Source organism: Eublepharis macularius, chromosome 13 (assembly GCF_028583425.1).
Source record: "Eublepharis macularius isolate TG4126 chromosome 13, MPM_Emac_v1.0, whole genome shotgun sequence".
NCBI classification, from domain to species: Eukaryota; Metazoa; Chordata; class Lepidosauria; order Squamata; family Eublepharidae; genus Eublepharis; species Eublepharis macularius.
Window position 1 is genome coordinate 71,392,821 of NC_072802.1, and position 22,337 is coordinate 71,415,157.

The window sequence follows — 22,337 nt, forward strand, 5'->3', positions numbered from 1 at the left end:
AGCAACCTGCTGAGATTATTTAAAAAAAATGTATAGCCAGTCAGTGGTTGACTACATTGGAGAGGTATCTGAATTGCTGGCACAGTGTCTACCCTTATCAGTGCCACTGTCCTATAGATGGGTGCAGCCCTGGCATTCCTATTTGCCATGCCCTCTGACCCATGAGATGTTAGTGTAGTTCCATAGCTCTACTGGGGAATAGATCCAGAGGAGTTGGTCGTGTTAGTCTGTAGTTGCAAAATAGTAAAAAGTCCAGTAGCACCTTTAAGACTAGACAACTTTATTGAGGCATAAGCTTTCGAGAACCACAGATCTCTCCATCAGCTCCATGTATCTGACGAAGAGATACTTAACAGGAGCCAGGTTGCCCTTTGTAAGACTGTACCATTATAGACTACCTTCTTCAACATGCAGCAGAATTCAGACTCTGAAGGAGGTGGTCAGGCAACATGGTACAGTCATAGCTCCTGACACAGGAGCTTGAGTCAGCTCCAATGCTTGTGCCTTACCATACAGCCACCCTCTCACTCTGAGGTGTGCAAGCCACATCCTTACTGCAGAGAGGGTTGATGCAACTCCTCCGCCAACTCCATGGATATTTTGCTCTTGAAGACTGGCAAGCAAATTTCAATGACAGGCATGCAAAATGCTCAGCAATGTACAACTGTTCATATTCTCCTTGCAAAACTCCAAAGAGGTCAGTTGCTCTTCAAAACAGATTAAACATCCGCGTTCTATTTCCCTAAACAATCCACCATTCCGTTAATTGCCATTTTTAATCAGAACACTAAACGTGAAGCAGATCTGATGTTAACAGAACATGTTGATATATTTGACTCTTTCACTATTTTGGGTAGCAGATACCTATCACTTTCTGTTAGATGCCCAAGGCTGCCAGATGGGGGTGGGGGGACTCTCGGTCCTTCTGTGGGAGATGTGCTCAGCGGAAAGCACCGAGTCAGCAAAGCCAGGCTGCACAACCAGCCACTTGCTTACAAACAGGGATGTGGGATACAAAAGCAGCTCTTGAGCGCATGGCAGAGGGAACAGTCTGCACCCAGCCTCCTATGTGTTTGCAGGTTTTCTCTGTGTTGGCTTATATTACCAGCCACCCTATTTTAGGGTAGCTTTATAATTCTATAGATTATTCTGCTAAAATAAACCTTGAATGGCAGAAGTCTACCTTTTGCAAAACTTAATTAGTACAAGGTACTGACTGATTTAAGTAATTAGGGAAGTCCAGCATGTTCCACTGGGCATCAAGGTGATCATAAAGGTGTATACTTCTCCCCCCCCCCCAAAGAATGCTGGGAATTGGAGCTTGCAAATGTGCTGAGAACGGCGACCTGTCCATTCTCACCACAGATTTAAAAATAGCCTGGAGAATGAAAACATTCCATAATACAAACCCATTAGAGCACGCAGTAGAAGAGCTGCCAGCAAGCTTTGAAACTTTCTTTCCCAAGAGGCTGAGTCATACAGTCTCTTGACAGTATCCCTAAAGTCAGTTATTACCTGTTTATTTCAGGGGCTTTGATAAACTGTAATGAAGCCCCCTGAGATATCGTGATTCTTGGATGCCCTTGGTGAGTTCCAGCGCAATTCCATGCAGTTAGTCTAGTTAAACGCACTCATTTTAATAGGCTAGGCTTTAATAAAGCCCATTCCTCAGGTTGTTCTGTTCATGTCCCACCCAACCACTGGGCGATTTATGAAGTGTCTTGCTGTACGTTAGGCTTTAAAATGAAAAAATTATGCATGATGATTTTTAAACTATTAAAGTTATGTAAACAGATAATCAACTACAAAACCAGGAAGTCAGATGCTATTTGATTCTTGGTTCTGCTAGCCCCTCCCCCAGCAATAGGGGTATCTTCGAGGGCTAATTCAGGAACTACATGAGAAAGTCTTAAAATTTAGATTAACACCTATAAATGATAATGGCTGTGTTCATAATCAATGATTAATTCTAGTTTGTCATATGACAAATTAGGGTAATATGAAAAACATGGTAACTGTGAACCTACGACTTTGCACCCTCGTGTAATGTCTCTGCCCCACCCCTCCATTCTTCTATGCACCAACCTTTTATCTGGATAAAGTTAACCTGAAATCAAACACTCCCAGTATCTTAATGTTCAGTTTCCCACTCCCCGCTTCACAAAGCTACACCTGCTCACCAGCACCCTCTACTGACAAATCCCCAACCTGGGTTAAAGTTGTGCATTCTGGCCTAGAACGTGAAAGCACACAAGCAGGGCCCCTGTGCCTTGCAAGAAGGAAGCCTCCCCGCTTCGAAGTCTCTGCTTCTGCACAATTCCACCTCCTGTTCAGGAGCCCAAGGGCATCTCACACACTCTTTTGTACATCAGCTGTGAAATGTTGTCACAAGGTAAAGAATGTCCTTGTAGCAGCAGCTGAAGGCACCAAGGAGAGCATCTGTTAAGTACGAGCCCGTGAAGCAGCTTCATTCTTCCAACAAGGTCTGTTGCCAGTAGGTAAAGGTGGTCCCGTGCAAGCACCGAGTCATTACTGACCGGGGGGGGGGGGGGGGTCGCATCATGTTTTCTTCACAGACTTTTTGTTACGGGGTGGTTTGCCATTGCCTTCCCCAGTCATCTACACTTTACCCCCAGGAAACTGGGTACTTGTTTTACCGACCTCGGAAGGATGGAAGGCTGAGTCAACCTTGATCCAGCTACCTGAACCCAGCTTCTGCCAGAATCAAACTCAGGTCGTGAGCAGAGCTCAGGCTGCAGTACTGCCGCTTACCACTCTGCGCCACAGGGCCAGCACTCCTTGTATGAAGACTGCTCAGGCAGGACTTTCAGTGGCTGCCTGATGCTTTTGCAACAGCTTTATGGATGACGGCAGGACTCCTATTCTCTCAGCTTTCCAGCAGGGCTGCTATTCCAGAGCACACTTGAGAGCAACTTGAGCTTAGGCAAATGGAATACCCTGCTAATGGGGCATAATGCAGTTTTATTTGGTCTTTTAATATGGCTTTAATGTATTTTAGATCTGTCTTAAAGGTCTCATCTGTCTCATTCTGAACAGCAAACAAAAGATGCTGCTTTATATGGAGTCAGACCATCAGTTCAGGTCCTTCTTAGCCAGCTCTCCAGAGCCTCGGGCAGAGGTCTTTCCCATCACCTACTGTCCGGTCCTTTCGACCAGAGATGCCAGGGATGGAACCTGAAACCTTCAGCATGTCAGATGCTCCAATACTGAGTGGTGCTTCCCCTGCCCCAAGCAACTTCAGTGTGGATCAAAAATCAACACAAGGAGTATTGCAGAGAAAGATAAAATGTGAAAATAAAAAGTACTAAACTCATAGCAGTGGTTTCTGATTCTTTTAAGAATGCCACTGAGATCTCATGAGATTTGGGGCGCTGCTATCCTGCCATCAACCTTGACGGTGTGGGGGTACCAAACAGGCAAAAGAAGAGAAGTTAAAAGTCAAAGACAGGGATGAACAGGAATGCGGGAGGTGGGAAGGAAACAGAAAGATGTAGTGGAGTGCCACATTATTGTACTCCACCTGAACCGTTTTAACCTTTTAAATCACCAAAGTACCTCTGAGCATCCCAGGGTCCTCTTCCCCCACTAATGTGAAACCGTAGCCAGCCCTCTGGAATAGGCTTACATTGTAACAGAAAGCTCTGCAAGCTTTGAAGTTCTCCAGCACCGCCCATTTGGCTAAAAAAAAAAATGCTTCCCTGTGTCAAAAATGCCCTTCAAGCTGAACTGTAGTGTTGCAAGAATCAGGTGTGGCCAGAACCTCGCCCCTATGCCAAGTTTTCTGCTTGCAAGGAATGGTTTTATGGGTTAGCATTTGACAACGGTAAAAGCATCAGTAAAAAATGACTTTAGAACAGGAATGGGAGAACGGAGCTGTTCATGTTTTTTCCACCAGCTTTACTATGACGTCTCCACGCTTACTTAGAAGACTAATTTGTGAGGATATACACCATTGGAGAGGGAAAATGTGGACCGCAGATAGCCACGCAGCTGCGGTGTCTTCTTGATGGTGGGGAGGAGCTGGGAGTCCACAGCCTTCTGGTCAGCCTTGCGACGCTCCGTTACCTCGTATTTCTGTGAAAGCAGGACAGTGCGACCTTTAATGCCCTTTTCACCAAGAACTCAAAAGACGCCCCAGGCCCAAGCATCTCCCCCCTTCCCTCCATCCCATTCTCATCCTGCTACTCTCAATCATTGCTGAAGTCCTTGGCAGGGATCCAATGAGCTACTCTGGGCGTATTTAAAGATTCCGAGGCATTTTTAATTGGCTTTCAACAGCAATACTCCCCTTCGGCCCCAAATAAGACATCATGGAAAACTCCTCTGTCCAAAATTCCCCAAGCCATGAAAATTAACTGATTTGGGCTGTTTTCACACTGCTTACCGGCCACGGAACATCGTACCAAGCTCCTGGAACAACAGCGTCTTCCTGGCGTGAGAACTGCCACTCTCTCGCAAAATCGCACCAGAAAGACGCCGTTGTTCCAGGAGCTTGGCGCGATGTTCCGTGGCTGGTAAGCAGTGTGAGCATGGCCTTGGTTCTGCAGCCGCTACGAGGATACTGGCACAGACGCAAATGCGCCATGTATCAGGTGCCCCTACATAAGCCTCCATGACAGCAGCTCTAGAAATTACTCAAATTCTGCAGAACAGATTTCGTACCCAGCAGCCAAAAAACAGCGGAAGGCTGTGCAGACTGGAATTCCTCACTCAAGGCCAGTTCCCTCAGTTCCACAGGTGGCAGCCTTTGCTACGTTTACCGGCACTGAAGTGCCTCTCAGAAGTCATTCTCATGACTTCAAGATGTACTTGGTATGACTAGAAATAGTCCAGCACAACCCATTCTTGCTTGTCCGTCTTGAGGGCAGGACCCCAGTATCCAAGGGGATGGTATCCTAAAACACAACCCCTCCCAACGGTGCTACGTTCCAGCTCCATAATGAGCCAAGCCTACTACTCCACCCAGCCACCCGTGCACAAACCTCTTTCTCCGTGTCAAAGATTTCACCCTCCTGGTGCTTGGGTTTGCGCAGTCTCTTCTTTTTGAAATAAACGTCGCTGAGGTGCTTGGGAATTTTCACGCCAGAAATATCAACCTTGGTAGAGGTGGCAATGACAAATTTCTGATGAGCCCTACGCAGAGGCACACGGTTGATGGCCAAGGGCCCTGAGGGCAAAGAGGAGACAAAGCAAGTGTGATCCAGGGGCCCTGAGGTGCCAGGGAAGTCATGGCTCATTTCTTACATAGACAAGAGCTGGTTTTACTGCCGTTCAGCAAAGCAGTATTTAAAATAAAAACCAGCCAACATTCAGAGATGAACCCGGCTCACTCAACAATGCCGCTCCCCTTCAGAAACCACAACTAATGGGGTACTTTATGAGGCCATTTTATATCATATTAGACTATGGGTCCATCACACTGGGCATTCTCTGTGCCATGCGGCAGCAGCTCTTGGACAGAAGAAGGTCTTTATCAGCTCTGAGGTCCTTTCATTAGAGATTCCAGGGGACCTTCTGCGTGCAAAGTAGGCGTACTACCACTGAGCCAGGCAAAGAAAAACTAAGCAAGCTGTGGCAACAGGCGGACTGCATAAGAGCAACTTACCGGTCACCAGCAACAGACCGCTTCCCAGCTGCTTCAGGAAGACCACACGCTAGAAACACAAGGAAGAGGGCTCATGAAAGCATCGTTAGAAAAGAGAAACGTATCAGGGAACTGATCAGCCACGAAGGCTGGGATGAGCATTTCTTGTCTGGTTTCCCTCACCTTGCCTCGATGGCGGCCGGTGAGAAGGATCAGGACCGTTCCCGGGGTGATTGAAGCCCGCAGCTTCCTCTTGTGCTGGGCAAAATTCTTTTTGCCGTGACTCAGCAGCTTACGTGGGACATCTTCTGTTGGGTAGTATCTGGGCTATCAGGATGGAAAAACAAATAACGTAACAGGGAACTCCAAGAATCCTTTTCTCTGCAAAGCACCCAGATTGCCATCTAGAACCAAGGCTGAAGATCACCTCAGCCACCGGGACGGCTGGTAGCTAGAGCTGTCTCCCCACCACCCATGTATTTAGATGGGTTCTAAACATTAAATTGTGCTATCCACAAAGCTGAAATCGTTTCAGAATTTTGTGCAATCTTCCTAAGTTCCTTGGCGTAAGAGTTTTCCCACGGACTGCAAGAAAAGGACTTGTTATATAAACCCATTCATTCCAACGAGAACATGCTGCTATGCAGACACAGTGACAGGGAGGTGGATTGGTTAGGGAGGTGATTCGTCAGATCTGATGAAGAGTGCTGTAGTTCTCGAAAGCTTATGCTACAGTAAAGTTGGTGAGTCTCAAAAGTGCTACTGGACTCTTTTCTATTTTGCTACTGCAGACTAACACGGCGAACTCCTCTGGATCTGCAATGTGCATTGAGAAGTTCTTTGGCACAGCTCTGGGAGCCAACGGCCTTGATTCTGGTGACAGGGACACATCCTATCATATTCAAGTGACAAGAAAATGAACTATCACCTAGCTCAAGGACTGTAACCTCAATGAAAGAACCAAGCACTGGTCTCTCACATTAACTTTGTCTTCTAGCCAGCACAGCATAGTAGTTAGAGAGCTGGACTAGAATCTGGGAGACTCAGGTTCAAATTCCCACCCTGCCACAGAAGTTGCCGGATGACCGTGGGCCAGCCACACCTCACAGGGTTCTTCTGATGACAAAGGGGAAGAGAGGAGAACGGTGTAAGCTGCCTCGGGTCCCCAATGGAAGGAAATCAAAAGTATAAATGAATCAATTTATGTGGCAACCAACTAACAGCTGATGTATACGTTTCTTCAAGTTGCAAGCATCGATAATTTTTATCCCATCCTTTATGGAAGGAGTGTGGGGCAGTGTCATGGGCCCCCCATTTTATTTCCACAACCATGTGAAATAGGTTGCACTGAGAGGCAGTGCCTGGCCCAGGATCACCTAATGAGCTTCACGACTTAATGGGGATTTGGACCCTGACTCTTCCACCCTAAATGTTCGATAGCGCGGCAACCCTTACCTAGCTCGTGCTACCCAGACACCATTTTAGTCGTTTAGTGCCCTTACAACCACCATCAGGCAAGCACATACGTTATCCTTCCCGAATAATCCGGCCCCAGGAACCCCCATAAAAACATTATCCCCTCCTCCTTTCTGCATCCAGCTAGCCACCTGCTCACATCCTGCAGTCCCAACTGGCAACAAGAAACAGCAGCATCCAAAAGATTCGTTTCAGCCAGCCCTGCAACTAAGCCCACAAAAACCCATTTGCCCACCATTAACTGTCGTTAACCAGCCTGCTCATGCATTACCAAAACTAGTTATCTGTAGTCCACGAGGGATCAAAGAGCGAACTTCTGAAAACCCTTTTTGCCTGGTGGGGAGACGTTACCACCTCAGGGATAAATGACTGCTCACAAGCAGATGTCCTTTATTAATAAACAAGCACAACACTTTTCAACGAACACTCATCTACTGGTCGTGGGGTCTGGCAAGTTCAAGCCCAGAAATCTATCCACTACACCGCACTGCTCTGAACTTGGGCTAAGACTTACCATTTTGCGAAGTCTGACCACCCTGTTGCCTCCATTCTTATCCCCACCAACAGGTTTCGTGATAGTGGCCGGCTCCTTCTCTCTCTTTTTCTTTTCTATCTGCAGACAAAACACATGTGAACATCAAACCTTTGCAAACCAACGCTCGGCACAAAGCACAAACCACGCCAGATCAGCCCAAAGCTTCAGATCTTCCGGCAGGCTTGCCCCAAGAGCCACAGGGAAGGTTACTAGAAAGGACTTTTCCCCTCACTATCTGTAATCAGCCTCGAGTCTCATTGAGAATGGGCAGACCATAAATAACATCCATTTAAAAAAATAAACGTACCTTTTGCGGGTACACTAGCTTTGAACACGGAAGATCCATTTAACAGCTATAGTTAACTGCTGCCAATGTACTTCCATGAACACATCCGTTACTTTTAAAAAGCGTCTGGCCCCTAGCAGCCAGCGCCACTTCTGGGGAACGTGAATTTTGTGCGTTACATTCAAGCTTCTTTCACTCAAGGAGCTCCTAACCCCCCTCCTACCTTTGTTTCTGGAGCCTTGTATTTGCGCTTATACATGGCCTTTCTGGCATACATGGCCGACCGGGAATACCTCCCAATCCCCCGGGCCAGCACGGGGTTGCGGCTGGTATGGGTTTTCCGAACCCTCTTTGCCTTTTTCTCGTCCGCCATCTAATCAACAGGATAATGAAGATTAGTAACTTGCACACGCAAGAACAAAAAAAAAGAAACAGGCAATTCGGAACTTTTTGAGAACGTTAAGCATGCCCCCATCCCGTCTCACACACCCCAATTCTATACAGATTTCCTCTAAAGGGATTCCTGCTAAATTCAACAGACTTGTTCCCGAGCCAGCACAGAGAGTTCAGCTTTACTCTCCAAGTAGCACCAGTTCATAGGAATCAAAAAGGGCCAATATATGTGTAGCCCCACCTACCTGTAACAATAACATTCAATTTATATACCACCCTTCAGGACAACTTAACACCCACTCAGAGCGGTTTACAAAGTGTGTTATTATTATTCCCACAATAATCACCTTGTAAGGTGGGTGGGACTGAGAGAGCTCCTAGAAGCTGTGACTGACCCAAGGTCACCCAGCTGGCGTCAAGTGGAGGAGTGGGGAATCAAACCTGGCTCTCCAGATGAGAGTCCTGCTGCTCTTAACCACTACACCAAACTGGCTCTTTTCCAAAATGGGACATTTGAGCTGAACTGAGGGAGCATATAAACTCCACTGCAGGTCACAAAACTGAGGCTGCTGCAAAGTCCAGTAACTGAACTGATGCTCTGCTCAATCTGTCTACATTTCACAACAGAAAACACACACACACAAGATCGTAACCCCCAGCCGGTCAGGATCTGAACTCATTCCCCAGTTCAAACCATCCATACATTTCATCAGTCACCAAGAGGAAGGGGGTGTCAGGTGCTGGTTAAGATGGGGCCAAGGGTCAAAAAGGCCACAACACATACTGTGTGGACAGCCCCATAGGAGCTCCCAGGACCAGCCCCACAAGAGTGACCTTACAAGCGCAGGCACTCCCCTCGTACCAAGGGGAAGCCCAATCCCGTGGAGCAAGGAACACACAGCTAAGGCTTGGTTCACACATGCAGGAGAAAGCAGTGGGAGAAGCGACCGGGCCACCTCGCATGGCAGCCCTTTACTGCTTATTTAGGTCCTTTATTCTCACTGAGAATTAAATTAGGGCAGCCTCATTCAAACAGAAGACCAGCACGAAGAGAGGTCTTCTCCCCTTCTTCTGCCTGGTTTGCTATTTGCAGGGAGGGTTTTTTAAAGGGGGGGGGGCCAAAAGCGGCTCTCCCTTGCAGAACGAAGAGCACGGCACCCCTTCCGATGGCTCTCGTTCCCTCGCACGTGTGAACCGTGCTTTCGAAGCAGGCTGCGCCTTCCACGCGCCTGTCTCCTGGAAGAAGCGCGCGAGAAGCTGCCGCGGGGAAGACTCGGGCATCCCAACGCCCACCGCGCTCGGAATAACGCGCGCGCGACTCCGCGGCGCACTTCAGCTGCCCCTGGAGACAACCACCGCGGCCTACTCTCCACATCGGCGGCGGCGGCGGCGGCGTCGCTCGCCCCCCGCCCCACATAATAACGGCGCCCCATCCGCCAGACCTCCCCGAATCAGCCCGACCGCGTCGGCAGAGCGCACGGCGCTTCGCGGAGACGGATGGCGGCGGATGCCAACTGCCAAGTCCAGCCGCGAACAGCTCCGAGGCCGCCATTCTTACCTTCCGAAAAGGGAAAAGGAAGCAATATCCGGGAACTCGGCGCTAAAGAGGAACGGGTGTGTGACATCATCGGAGGGTTTCCGCTCAGCCCTCTGGGAGATGTAGTTTCTGTAGCCCTGTAGGCGCTGTTCCAAGAATTTGACGTGCTAGTATTTATTTTTATTTATTTATGTCATTTATCGTTTGATTCCCCACTCCTCCACTTGAAGCCAGCTGGGTGACCTTGGGCTAGTCACGGTTCTCTGCAGCTCTCTCAGCCCCACCCACCTCACAGGGTTACTGTTGTGGGGATAATAATGACATACTTTGTAAACTGCTCTAAGTGGGCATTAAGTTGTCCTGAAGGGCGGTATATAAATCGAATGTTATTATTAATGTTATTATTACCTTTCTCACTGAGACTCAGGGGGGATTGAACAATGTGAATTAGTACAGTCAATTTCAAGGACATTTCCGTAAATGATGCCATAAGGTCAATAAACACAATTTTACAAGGACATAGCATTAGTAAGAATCCAACACAGAGTGAAGAAATGCTGAAACAGAACATAAGCAATTCTAGGACTGACATTAGAAGCACAAGTAGCATGTATTTAGGACAACAGGTAGTAAGGCAACATAGTGGTGTAGTCTATGGTCCTTAACTCATTAATGAAGCATCTGAGACCCCCTCCCTATAATACAAAAGCGTTTTCGAATAATTCGGTAGTGGAAAAGCTTTATTTATTTATGTTATAGTACACGGGTTGACTGTATTGATCACCAGCTGAATAAAGAGGACACATTTCTCCCTGGAACCAAGGGTTATATTTGCCTAGCCAGGCCGGGGAGTTGGCTTCTTAAGGTGCCATTGGACTCAAATGCCAGGAGTTTTATGTTGTCTCCTGCTACTGCTGTTGAGTGCTGACCTTTTACTCATTCGAGCTTCGCATAGAAACTGCTTCCTGCCAACTTTGCACATAATATGTCAACTGAAGACAATCTCCATGCAGCTGAGGAAGGGGGCTTTTGGACTGGGGTCCAATGAGTTTCTGTTACTACCAACATGTTGTTCCATAACAATCCTTCTTGTTGTTTTCAGCTGGTTTTAAATCTTTGCAAATCGGCATGTATATACCCTATTACATTGTTTATTGAAATGTCCTTGAAATTGGCTATACTGACACACACTGTACAATCCACCTTGAGTCTCAGTGAGGAAGGCAGACAATAAAGCCAATAAATTAATAACAATAAATAATAGAAAAGAGCAAGAGTCCAGTAGCACCTCTGAGTTCCAAATATTGTGGTCGGGTATGAGCTTTCATGAGTCACAGCTCACTTCTTCAGGGCCAATAAATAATGCCGTAATCTTCTAAAGCTGCCTAGCGCTACTGGGGGGGAGCATTACAGACGCCCTTCACTTCTGGTTTCCATGCGCTCGCCGCCATGTGCGGGTCTGGAGTCCCACTAAGGGTTCATAACAGGGAAAAAACGGAGCGCGCTTCCCCTCCCTTACACTCGCGAAGGACGGGGGCAGGCGGCGGGGAGCGAGCGCCCTTTCCCAGTTCTCTGCGTCCCGCTGATTCCTTCGGTCTCCACGTTCGCTCGAGAACCGCCAATGTTACTGCCGTTAGTATGCCGGCACGGAGTGCGCACGCGCACGACGACCGCTCCTCCCCGGCCACACGAGTGGGCGGGGCCCGCGCGTCGCGAGCCGATGACGCGCAAGGGCCCGCGACGCCTTGTTCTGTGTGGCTCCCAGGCCCGAATGCGGCTGGGCCGGGGTCGGTCCTCGCTCTCCGTCAGGCGACGGAGCCCTATGTGAGGAAGCTGGAGGCGGGCCGAGGTGGGAAGATGACCTCGAGGAGGTGAGGAGAGGCAGGGGGGATCCGGGCCCCGCCCCTTCGCTCGCCTTCCTGCGTTGCTATGGAAACGAATCGAGGGTCTCCTCCCCGGGGCCTGTGGGGGAGGCTGCCCCCCATGCGCGCCTACGGAGCCGGGGGGCGGGGGAGGGGACGGAAAGGAGCAGCGAATGCGTCTGCCTGGTTTACAGCGCGGTGAAAGAGTCATTCCCTCCAAAACGGCAAGAGGAGGACGAGTCCGCTCCGTTGCTTGGGGAACTCCTTGCCACAAGAGTTCAGAAGGAAAGAAGCAAGAGGGCTAGGCACAGAGGAGGAAGTGCGAGCGAATGTTGGCCGTGATAACGAGGGGCGTGCCTCAAGGGACGGGATGCTGCCGCTTGGCCGAAGCTAGTTTCAGGGGGGCGGCCGCGCTGGTCTGCAGTCCAAGAACAAGACCCGAGTCCAGTCTCAAAAGCCGAGGCAAGTCGCGGTTCTGGACGGTGCCTCCACGGGAGGGGAGAGGCAGCCTGCTTGCCTGCCTTTCTGACTCGGTAGAAGGTTCATCCCATACTAGATGGCAGGAGGCGTAGGCCACTTTGGAGCTGGCAGGTGGAACTCTCTGCCACAAGATTGGCTTAAAACGAGTTGGGGAGGGGGAGGAGGAGGAGGAAGGCAAGGGCAGCTGTTAATCTTGGCAGCTAAACGGGCCCCAAGGCGTTGCTGGAAGGTCTGCCAGCCAGCAGCCTTACAGCTCTGGGTTCCGTCAGTGCTTGCAGTCTTCCTGGCCTCCTCCTGTGGGGAGACAGCCTCCCTCTGGATTTTGGATGGGGAGCAGGAACGGCAGAGGGAAGGCCTTCACTTTCTCCTTGTTTGCCTTTCAGAAGCAAATCTGGTTGGGGACTGTTGGAACCGAAAGGTTAAGTGAGATGGGTTTGAAACATTCTGGCAGCAGTGACGTTTTAGGATTAATTATTATGCTAACTGGAAACTTTAAGCTTAGAGGGAGTATTCCTTTGAGTACCAGATTCTTATGTCCCAGCAAAGGGGGGCGGGGGAGATGCCTATTGCCTTCAGGCATCTCTTGTGGAGTTCCCAGAGACTCCTGGCTGTTAGCCATGAGAAACCAAATGGACTTTTGGTCAGATCCTGTGAGGATTGGGCAAATTCACAAAGGAGAGCACCTGCCTATGTCTTTTGGCCATATAAGCTAGGAATGGAACTTCTGACTTTAGAGAGAGCATACCTCTCAATGCTGTTGTTGAGCCAAGGTGATTATTGCCTTCATGACCTGCTTTGCTGCGCTTCCTGGAAGCATCTGATTGGCCTGATCCAGCAGAGCAGTTCTTAGGGATTGTTGCATGGAGTCTGGAGCCACACCACATGCTTCTGAGCGAGTTTGTAATTTTCGGATCCTTCTCTTAATCTTCCTGTGCCCTCAGTTAGGGATTTCTTCCCTTGTTTCAGGGAAGCCACCATTCTCTTTTTCTCGGCTGCAATACAAGTTGTGTTTTTGGCTTCCCTGCCAAAGCAGTTGTGCTTTGAACTACTGCAGGACAGGCAAAAATTCAACAGAGGATATGTTTCCTATTATTGCACTGATTATACTGTTGCTTGCTATGCAACAGTTAAAGGAACAGAGGCCCATTTTTGAGGTGGATGGAGGTAATATGTTTGTGTGTGTAGTTTCTACAGACAGTAGTAACTGGGGAGGTAGGGTATCTTATTTATTTATTTATTTATTTCAATTTGTATTCTCCCCTTCTCACAGCCTACAGGCTCAGGGCAGATCACATACATCTTTTGTTTGGATGGCCAGTGATGAAAGTTAAGGATGCTAAAAGCATTATAGTTTTGGCGCTTAGGAACAATTTCCTGTCCTTGTTTTGTTCCAGGTGGGTAGCCATATTGGTGTGCAGTAGAACCGCAAGATCTGAATCCAGTGGCACCTTAAAGACCAACTAGATTTCCACGGCTTAAGCTTTTGAGAATCAAAATCCCCTTCGTCAAGCATTCTGATTCTTGGATGCTCATGCCCTGGAAATCTTATTGGCTTTTAAAGTGCTGCTGGAGTCAAATCCTGCCCTTGCTATGACGCCCTGTTTTTACCATTCCATTGGATCCCATGGCTCTGTGTTGGGAGACTTCCCCCAGTGCAAGAAGCCTTCCCCTGTTGCAAGAGGCTCATTCAATGGAAGAAGGCACCGTTGCTGGCAGAATGGATCTTTGGGATCCAACCCACAGACTGTTCACATTACGGGTTCTAGGTTGACCGATAATACAGTTTTTTTTAAAAAGTGCAGTGAACTCATTATTATGTAATGATTAGAGATGTATTCATTTCATATCTTCAGGTGGGTAGCTGTGTTGGTCTGTAGTAGAAGAGCAAGAGCCAGGTCCAAAAGCACCTTAGAGACCAACCTTATTTATCTTTAAGTTGCTTTTGGACCTGGATCTCACTTCATATCTGTTAGTCCAGAAGTTGCAAGGACAGGGCCTTTCTTTCTTGATAAGTATTGTTTCTCTCCTGTCTCTTTTTAAGGTATGTGTCAGTTTTAGCAACAGTGTACCATATTCTCTGGTCCCGTTTTCAACGGTCGTTTTTTTGTTCCAGCACCACCGGTTAGATGAAAGGTCCTAGCAGGAAGTCATACGAGAACACATTGTCTCAGACCGTTGGTCTGTCTAGCTCAGTGGCATCGACAACAGCAGCTTTCCACTGTCTCAGGCAGAGAGGAGGCTTTCCCGCCACCACACTGCCTGGGGTCCTTTAACTGGAAATACGGGGGACTGAAGGGTTAAACATGGGTCTTTCTGTGTGCAAGTAGATGCCGTACCATGGAGCCATGGCTTACAGTCACAGCCTTGTTTTGAAAGACCTTATTTTTTTTTTTTTTGCAGCCTCACTGTTGTTTCTCCCTTCCCCCTATTTGTAGTGTATAATTGGAAGTGTTTGTGTAATCTGCCCAGAATCCATGAGTTGAAACGGGATATAAACCTTACAGGTGCCTGGAGGGTTCCAAGCGTGGTTGTTCCGATCACATCTCCGGAACCACTTCTCGGTCCACGACTGACTCAAGACACCCCCGGATCCTTCTATTTCAAGCTCTTGACAAAATGTCTCATCCCACTTCAAGCCAAATATATCCAAAGCACCAGATCGCCACAAATAGCGCAGCAACTTCAGGCAGCCCAGTTGGGGCTTCCGGGAGCGCTTCCCCCCCTTCGGATTCCGCTGGATCACTTGGGTCTAAAAACAAACTTTTAAAAAATCCTTAGTAGTCTCTGTTTCATGTTTCCATGATGGTTCCTTTAAGTCCTGCACACACGAGCCTAAGCTCGCAGGGTGCAGGTTTCGCTGGCTTTTTCAGAGCTTGCGTTTTAAACGTCTGACCTAGAAAACTCTTCTCACATTTGAGTGGTGGGTGGCAAGAGGCCAGAGGAGGAGCGTTGGAAGGAAGAGGGCAGGGAGGAGGCTGGTGAGAAGTGATTTGTGAGCCGCTTCCCCAGCTGTGCGTAGACTTCCTGGAGCAGTGAGATGCAGAGCCCAGCGCAGTGGAAGGAGAGAAGCTGGTTCGCCATTACCGGCCGTCTTCTTGCAGAACCTCTCGTCGGCTTCTGCGGCTTGCTTGGAGGAAATGGCAGGGTTCTCTCTCTCTCTGCTGGTGTAACTGCTGAGTCTCTGTCCTTCACTTTGCCTAGGGGTAAAGATTGTAGGTAATAGTGTTGGGCCCATAGAAAAAAATCCCACAAATAGAAGTTGCGTAACAGCTTTTTATCTGGACCAAATAAAATACAGCAAGTCGTCTGTGTTCCTCAGAACTTGGGATGGAATTTTCCAAAGGGGCAGAATAAAAGCGGCTCTGATTCCGCTACATTTGGGTGGCGCTGGCCTTGGCAGGGACACGCATCTCTCCAGTGTATCCCTGGCATGTGGCGTGGCACTCTTTCTCATGGCCAAAGAATTCCATGTTAGGGATGTTTAAAAGCTGTTTCTTCACCTCCGCCGGAATGTCCAGCTTTCCAATTGCTGGTGTTGCATATTCATGGTAACAGTTTGTTTTTGGTTTACAACATTTTATATCTGTCCTTTGGATAAGTTCATAAGATAGGTCCATAAGACAGCTTACAGTAAGCCTCAAAGCAACATCACAGGACACAGAGAGAGAGAGAGAACCAACCCCGTGGAGAAATGCTTTTATTTGTAGCTGGGTTGTATCAAAACTTTCAACCCCAGTTTAAAAAAAAGTCTCTTCGCTGAGAACAGGTAGCAAGGGGGAGGGGAAGCTGAATGCTTTCTAAGCTGCATCCAAGGACTTTAATTACGCACGTGCTCCACCTGACTGAAGACAAAGGAGGACCAGAAGACTTTCTGCTAAACGCTTACTTACCTTTACAGGTATGTGTGGGGAAACAGAGTTTGGGCAGACAGTAAAATATCAGAATATATTCTTCCTGTAACCTTCAGGAAAAGCTCTCTGACTTGTCCCTTTGACCTGTCCCGGGGGTGGTCAAAGGGAGATAGTAAAACATCCCGGCACAGAGAGGAGGGTTGCTCTTTTTGGCTGACTTGAGCTGCAGACTGAAGGAGCTGAGAGTGGTCTCCTTGCAGGCAGCAGCTGTTGACCATGTGGCGGGCTCAGAGGCCTAAGACAGGACTGCAAGGTATGAAGACTTCCTAATAAGCTGGACTTTTCTAAGATAGAAAAGCCTACCTTAACAGAAGATCTAAATTAGGTATGTTCAAAGGGAGGGATAGAGGAATTGTGTTTTTACATAGACCTTTTGACTTGAGCTCTTGAACGTCAATAAAGGCCATGCTTCTTTTTTGTCCCTCCTGGATCTGTCTGCAGCTTTTGAATACAGTAGACTACGGCATCCAGTTGAGGCGCCTGGAGGGAAAAGTAGGTATCAAGGAATGTGCCTTAGACTGGTTTAAGTCATCCGTTCTCATGGAACAGACTCAAAGGGTAGCTGTTGGGGACCAGCTGTCAGTGGAATGGGAGTTATCTTGCGGGATTCCACCGGGTGCAATCTTTCCCTCATGTTATTCAACCTCGATGTGGCGCCTTTAAGAGAACTCATTCATATCTGGAATTAGATTCCATCAATATGCAAATGACATCCAGCTCTATATATCACAATGCAAATCACTGCAGGATGCAGTAGAGCTCTTAAGTCGCTGTCTGACGGCTGTGGTCAAATGGCTGAAAGCAAACAAATTGAAACCGAACCCAGACAAGATCGAAGTGATGCTGGTTGTGAAGGCAGAGATTTTGAAGGACATTGTACTCCCCGCTTTCGATGGAGTTCATCTGACCCTTGCAGACTGAGCTAAGAGGCTAGGGGTTATACTGGATCCAGCACTACTGCTAGAAAAGCAAATTAAGGCAGCTGAAAAAATGCTTTCCAAAAACTCAGTCTATCCTGGAAGATGGCCCCCTATTGACCCGGCTGATCTGGCCACCTGGATCCATGCCATGGTAACGTCACTACAGTAACGTCACTACAGTAATACATAGGTCTCCCCTCTAAGTTAACGCGGAGACTCCAGTTGGTGCGGAACACTGCAGCTCTGCTACTGTCGGGAGCTAGGAGGACCATTAATATTACTCGCATTCTGCTGCCCCTCCATTGGCTACCTTTCAGTTACCAAACCCAATTCAAGGTATAGCTAGCTCCTACAAAACTTCACAGCCTTGGTCCCTCATCATACGGATCTGCCTTTCTCTCTGCGTTCCACTATGGCTGTTTTGCTCCTCTGAGCAGGGCCTTCTGCAGGTGCCTCCCTGCACATGGGCAAAATCAACAGAGATGCCTGTACATGCGCATTCTTGCAGCATCCCCCACTTTACGGAACGGCCTACTTGGGGAGGTTAGGAAAGCTCCCCCTCTCCCAGCCTTCCACAAATGATGCAAAACTGAATTATTCAAGAGGGCTTTTTACTCAGATAGGAAGGCTGTACTGTAAAGAAGAGGTCTCAAGAGAGCCATCATAAGGAAGGACCACAGACTTCACTACTATTGGTGTAAATATTGAGGGACCATCGACATCACTGTTTTTGCTAGGTGTATGGTCCTACCGAGCAGTTCCTGTGTTGTTTCATATGTCAGTCGTAGAATTGCTTATGCTCTGTTTCAGCATTTCTTCAAGTCTGTAGATTGGATTTCTGCTGGTTTTTAAATGTTCACAAATTTGCCTATATATATCCATTACATGTTTATTGAAATGCCTTTGATATTGATTGTCTTGACTCTCACTGTGTCATTGGCCTTGAGTCTCAAGGAGCAAGGCGGATTATAAATAACGTGCTTTGGTACTGTGCTTAAAAGTAAAAGTGGAAACATTTTTTCTTAATTTTCTTTTAATCCTTAAATGCTGTTAGCGGTTCCTTGTGCTACATAGACTTCCGCTGCTCCACCATGCTATTTGCAACAGGTGCCATGGAGGGGGGGGGGTCTGTTGGCAATTTGCTGGTCCCCCAGTGGTGCAGAAGAGCAGCGAGCAGAGTCCCTGGGGTGGTCAGATGTAGGGTGGCAGGAGATGGGGTACAAGGCAAGGCTCAAAGTGGCAAGCCTGAACAGGAGAGAGGGGAGCCTTGGCCCTGCGCACAAAGGCCAAGCGGTGGCAGCAGGTACAAGAGAGGAGGAGCGGAAGCCCATCTGAGGGTTGGGCATGGCATCAGGTGTGTGGCACATGCCAGGCAGAGACTTGGACTGCCCCTGCTTAACTCCCAGACGCACCAGAAGGCAAGAAGGGGCAGTGCCCACAGGCCACTGGGGCTGTTCGGCCACTTGTTTTGGCACCCAAGGCGATCAGAACTGTCCTTCCCTGTTGCTTATGTCCTGTTATCCACAGCTGGCAGGACAGCACAGGATGGCCCCCTGTTTGAAAGCAATAGCTAATAGAATAACACGGCCTAATTGAGCATCCGCTGGAGCCTCCAGTTGTTTCCCACCCCCACTTTTTGCCCTTTTGAGACATTTATCTGCAAGTGGGAATAGATGGTTTTTGTATTAGGAGTGGACAATTGTGGGTATTTTGGGCACCCCTAATTCACCAAGGGTGTCTCGGTTGTTCCACCTCTAGGACTCCGTACAGTGCCTGGAAGGTAAAGCAGCATCAGTAGCCCCATGGTGGTGATAGGAAGCGAAAAGCCTGGAAGTTGCTGAGATCGCCAAGTAAATTTCTGCTTCAGTGACGATTTCTAGCGCATGACCTCAGCCAACACACACACACACACATCCTGGTGCTCGCCCTAGCTCTACTTTTTAAATGGCAAAAAATGCGTATCACTAGTATTGGTCTTTGTGAGAAGAAGTTATACTTACCCAGGGTGTTGCAGATGACTATATTTTAGCATAGGGAAGTACCTGTAATGCAACTGATACGTGACCTTGAAGGATTTCTGCCTTCCCCTGCAGTCTGTGGTTTAGCTTGCTTGCCGGAGTAATCTGTCACTGTTTCTTTCTGCCAAAAGCAGGAGCGCTCTCTGAGGACCAAGATTCAGTCAGCTTAGTGGAGGCGCCGGTGTGTGGTTTCCCCGTGGAGCAGAGATGTAGACTTGGAGGTTTCTGACGGCAATTTGCGAAGAGGCAACTGTGGCTAGTTTTGTGTTTGCAGGATCGATGGTTCTCCGTGATTTGAACACATTTCTTGTTAGATCTGTAGAGATGTCACCACCTGCCTGTCTTAATGTAGGGTCTTGTCTCTTACTTACGTTCCTCTAAGCACCGTGTCTATTGATGATGCTTTATGATTATTGTGATAAGATTAACACGGGGCTCCTCGTGAAGAAGGTGATAAAACTACGGCTGGTTCAGACTGCAGCAGTAAGTCAGGACTAGAAGGGAGTACGAGAGCTTCATTTCTGGGCACAGTATTGGGCTTAGCCCCTTTATTTGACCAGTTTCTGTTGGCCCTCCATGCATCTGACGAAGAGAACTGTGATTCTCGAAAGCTTATGCTACAATGAAATTGGTTAGTCTTAAAGGTGCTACGGGACTCTTTTTGATTTCGCTACTACAGACTAACACGGCTCACTCCTCTGGATCTAAGAGGTTCCTGAAGAACCGCCGGCTCCCCTGTGACCCTCTCGGTGTGCCTCCTGCCTTTGGAGAGGGGGTCGTCTCTGTGGTGGTACCTCTCTCTCCTTATGCTGTTTTGCCTGGCACGTGCCTTGCTGAGTTCTAGGTGCCAGGTAGAAAACACCTAGTCTCTAAGGAGGTGTGTGTGTTTTTGTCTGTTCGCCTCTTCTTGCTGATGCTGCTGGTTTTCATTGTTTTACAGTCAGCTTACTTTTGGTTGGTGGAATATATATATATATATATTTAAAACCAATATATGTAAATCCATACTTCCAATAATAACTCCTCAGGCTTTTCAGGAATCTTGACTTTTTGCTGTGGGGCGGGGAGCGTAGCTTGAGCCAAAATGTCGGCATAGTTAACCAGATTTCTAATAATAAACTGGAGGAGGCTGACACCATAGGTGGCGATGCTGGGCCCGAGGGGCAGTCCGTATGGAGGCCTCTGCCGGCTGGATTCTATATTCGTCCCTGGAAAGGATGGCTGTGGGTGGCCGAAACCCAGCAGATATATGGAAGGCAGTCACGTCCGAGCTGGGTCTTGCCACAACGCTTCTGCCTTCTGCCAGCCCTGATACTCCAGAGGGATACTCCAGCCTGTCTTCAAAGCTGTTCCTGGCAGAGGTGGCTTTCCAGTTGCCTTTTGCTGCTGATTGACGTGCTGTCCGGAAGCATGAGGTTGTACATGACTTCCTGGTCTTTTTCTCTCTCTCTGTCATAGCCGAGGTCCTTCTGAGGGGCTCCTCCCCAAATAAAGGTGGTTGGATCTCAAAGCAAGAGCTTCGCCCATGAGCACCTGCGCATTCTGATCATGCCATTTCATCTTAGGCTGGTGAGCAGCCATTTACTAGGTCATCCTGCGGTTTCTCCACCAAGTGACTTAGGTTGTGACAGTGAATTCGACTTTCTTCTGCTAAATCTCTTATTTCCTCCAGCCTGGCTTCTAAAATGTATGTCTCTTTGTGGGGCAACTTTTCTAGATGGTTTCACCCAAATATCACTGGCGTGGAGGCAGAAAACTTGCTCCTGACCCGGGGAGTCGATGGCAGCTTTCTGGCCCGGCCTAGCAAAAGCAACCCGGGAGACTTCACTCTTTCTGTTCGGTAAGTTGCATGTGTGTGAAGAGGGTTTACTTATTTTCAATGTGAGAAAAGTTCTGTGACCTTGACAAAGAGCTATGGTAAGTTCTGTTGCAAAGGTGGGGCTTTCACAGCTCAGAAGCGTGCCCTTTTGGCTTAGCATCACCCTTCCTCTTTACAACTTTATGATTTTGTGCATGGCAGCTGAGAGGGATGAAAAGCCCCTTTCCCCAAGTTTGTCGAAGCCCGGGTCCATCACCTTCAATGCAAGTATGAATGGCCTATGCCTTGTGTCTGCCAAGTGGCTCAGGTGGTTTGTGATCCTCTTTTGTCAGTAGCACAGCCGTATCCCCAGTAAATCCCAGGAGGGCAGTCTCTGAGATAACTTCTGTTCTCCGGAACTGGGTGGGGAAGGGAGAGAGCCAGACCTTGGAGGGGTCAGCTGGAGACTGGTGGAAACTGGTGGCATACCTACAGGGTGACCCCTGGGGTTGGAGAAGTTGAGATGCTCTGAGCTTCTCAGAGCAGCGTGAGGAACACCACAGGCTTGTGCCGAGGAGAGGGACTGCTGATGATCTCCCTGCCCCCAGCTATCATTGGGTCGGGGGCTCGGCATGCAGATTAGTGCCTGTGGAAGACCCAACCTGGTCCTAACGGCAGTGTCACCGATCTTCCGCCAGTGCATCTGCCTGTGTGTGCTTTAACAGTGCCCTTAGCCTGGAAGGAGAGCCTGCAGCTTCCAGGACCTCTTCCATTTCTCCCGTCCTGCTTCCCGTAGGTTGGATCCATAGGGTGGAGCAGAAGGGGCCTTTCTCTGTTGTAAGATGTCTTGCGGCAGAGGAATGTTCCTTCTCTTAGAGGAAAGCATCTCTGCTAGCAGAACTGGCCCACAGGACCCAGCCTGTTCTCTCTGTTTAGGATACATTCTCCTTGGGGTGGGACCCTTCCGCTCCCACTCCTCACTTCCTCTGTAAGGCACCATGCCAACCGCACACATGGCAAAGTATGGAGGGGGGGGCAGGGAGTGAATGGGGGGGCAGGTTGTGCTGTGGTGGGGGCCCCATGGGACTTTGAAATATCTGTGCAGGCATTTTGCTCTGTCTTGACTTCCGTGGCCTTCTGCATTGACCCTGCTGGGTCCATGTTGCTGTGCTTATAGGTCTGGGATTCTAAGTTGTGTGTGTGGTGAGGGGGAGAAGGATGCAAAGAAATCTCTCCCCTCCAAACATCTTTTATACAGGGACAAAATTGGCTCCACTTGTCTTCAAGAGTGTATCTGGTTGCAATTTGTGCTACACGCCCATAGCGGCAGGAAAAACATGGCTGCATGCTGAGTAAAGAGAGTGGTGATTTTGTCAGTCCCTGGCAGGTAGCTCCCGTAGTCCGTTTCCAGTGAACACACATTGGTTCCAATAGAAAAGGCTTTATTCAGGATTTTACAGTTCAGGTCTGCACTCCAGCAAGGAGCTTGGTAGAAGTGATGAGTCAAAACATATAC

The 22,337-nt window shown here is 48.6% G+C and overlaps 2 protein-coding genes across 2 annotated transcripts in view; one reads left to right on the forward strand and one right to left on the reverse strand.

Annotated features, from left to right (window-relative positions):
- Positions 1–3,901: 3,901 nt before the first annotated feature.
- Positions 3,902–9,908, reverse strand: RPL6 (ribosomal protein L6). Its single transcript, XM_054996951.1, has 7 exons — positions 9,854–9,908; positions 8,126–8,275; positions 7,596–7,694; positions 5,789–5,932; positions 5,627–5,675; positions 5,004–5,188; positions 3,902–4,095 (listed from the first exon to the last, which is right to left on the reverse strand). The coding sequence occupies exons 2-7, from the start codon at positions 8,273–8,275 to the stop codon at positions 3,943–3,945; spliced, it is 780 nt and encodes a 259-aa protein (XP_054852926.1). The 5' UTR covers positions 9,854–9,908; the 3' UTR covers positions 3,902–3,942.
- A 1,689-nt stretch (positions 9,909–11,597) lies between these two features.
- The window catches only part of PTPN11 (protein tyrosine phosphatase non-receptor type 11), a 30,249-nt gene continuing 19,509 nt past the window's right edge, over positions 11,598–22,337 (forward strand). The window contains exons 1-2 of the mRNA XM_054996273.1: positions 11,598–11,703; positions 20,741–20,863. Of these exons, the coding sequence (XP_054852248.1) occupies positions 11,690–11,703; positions 20,741–20,863 (137 nt within the window). The 5' untranslated portion in view covers positions 11,598–11,689. The remainder of the gene's footprint in view (positions 11,704–20,740; positions 20,864–22,337) is intronic.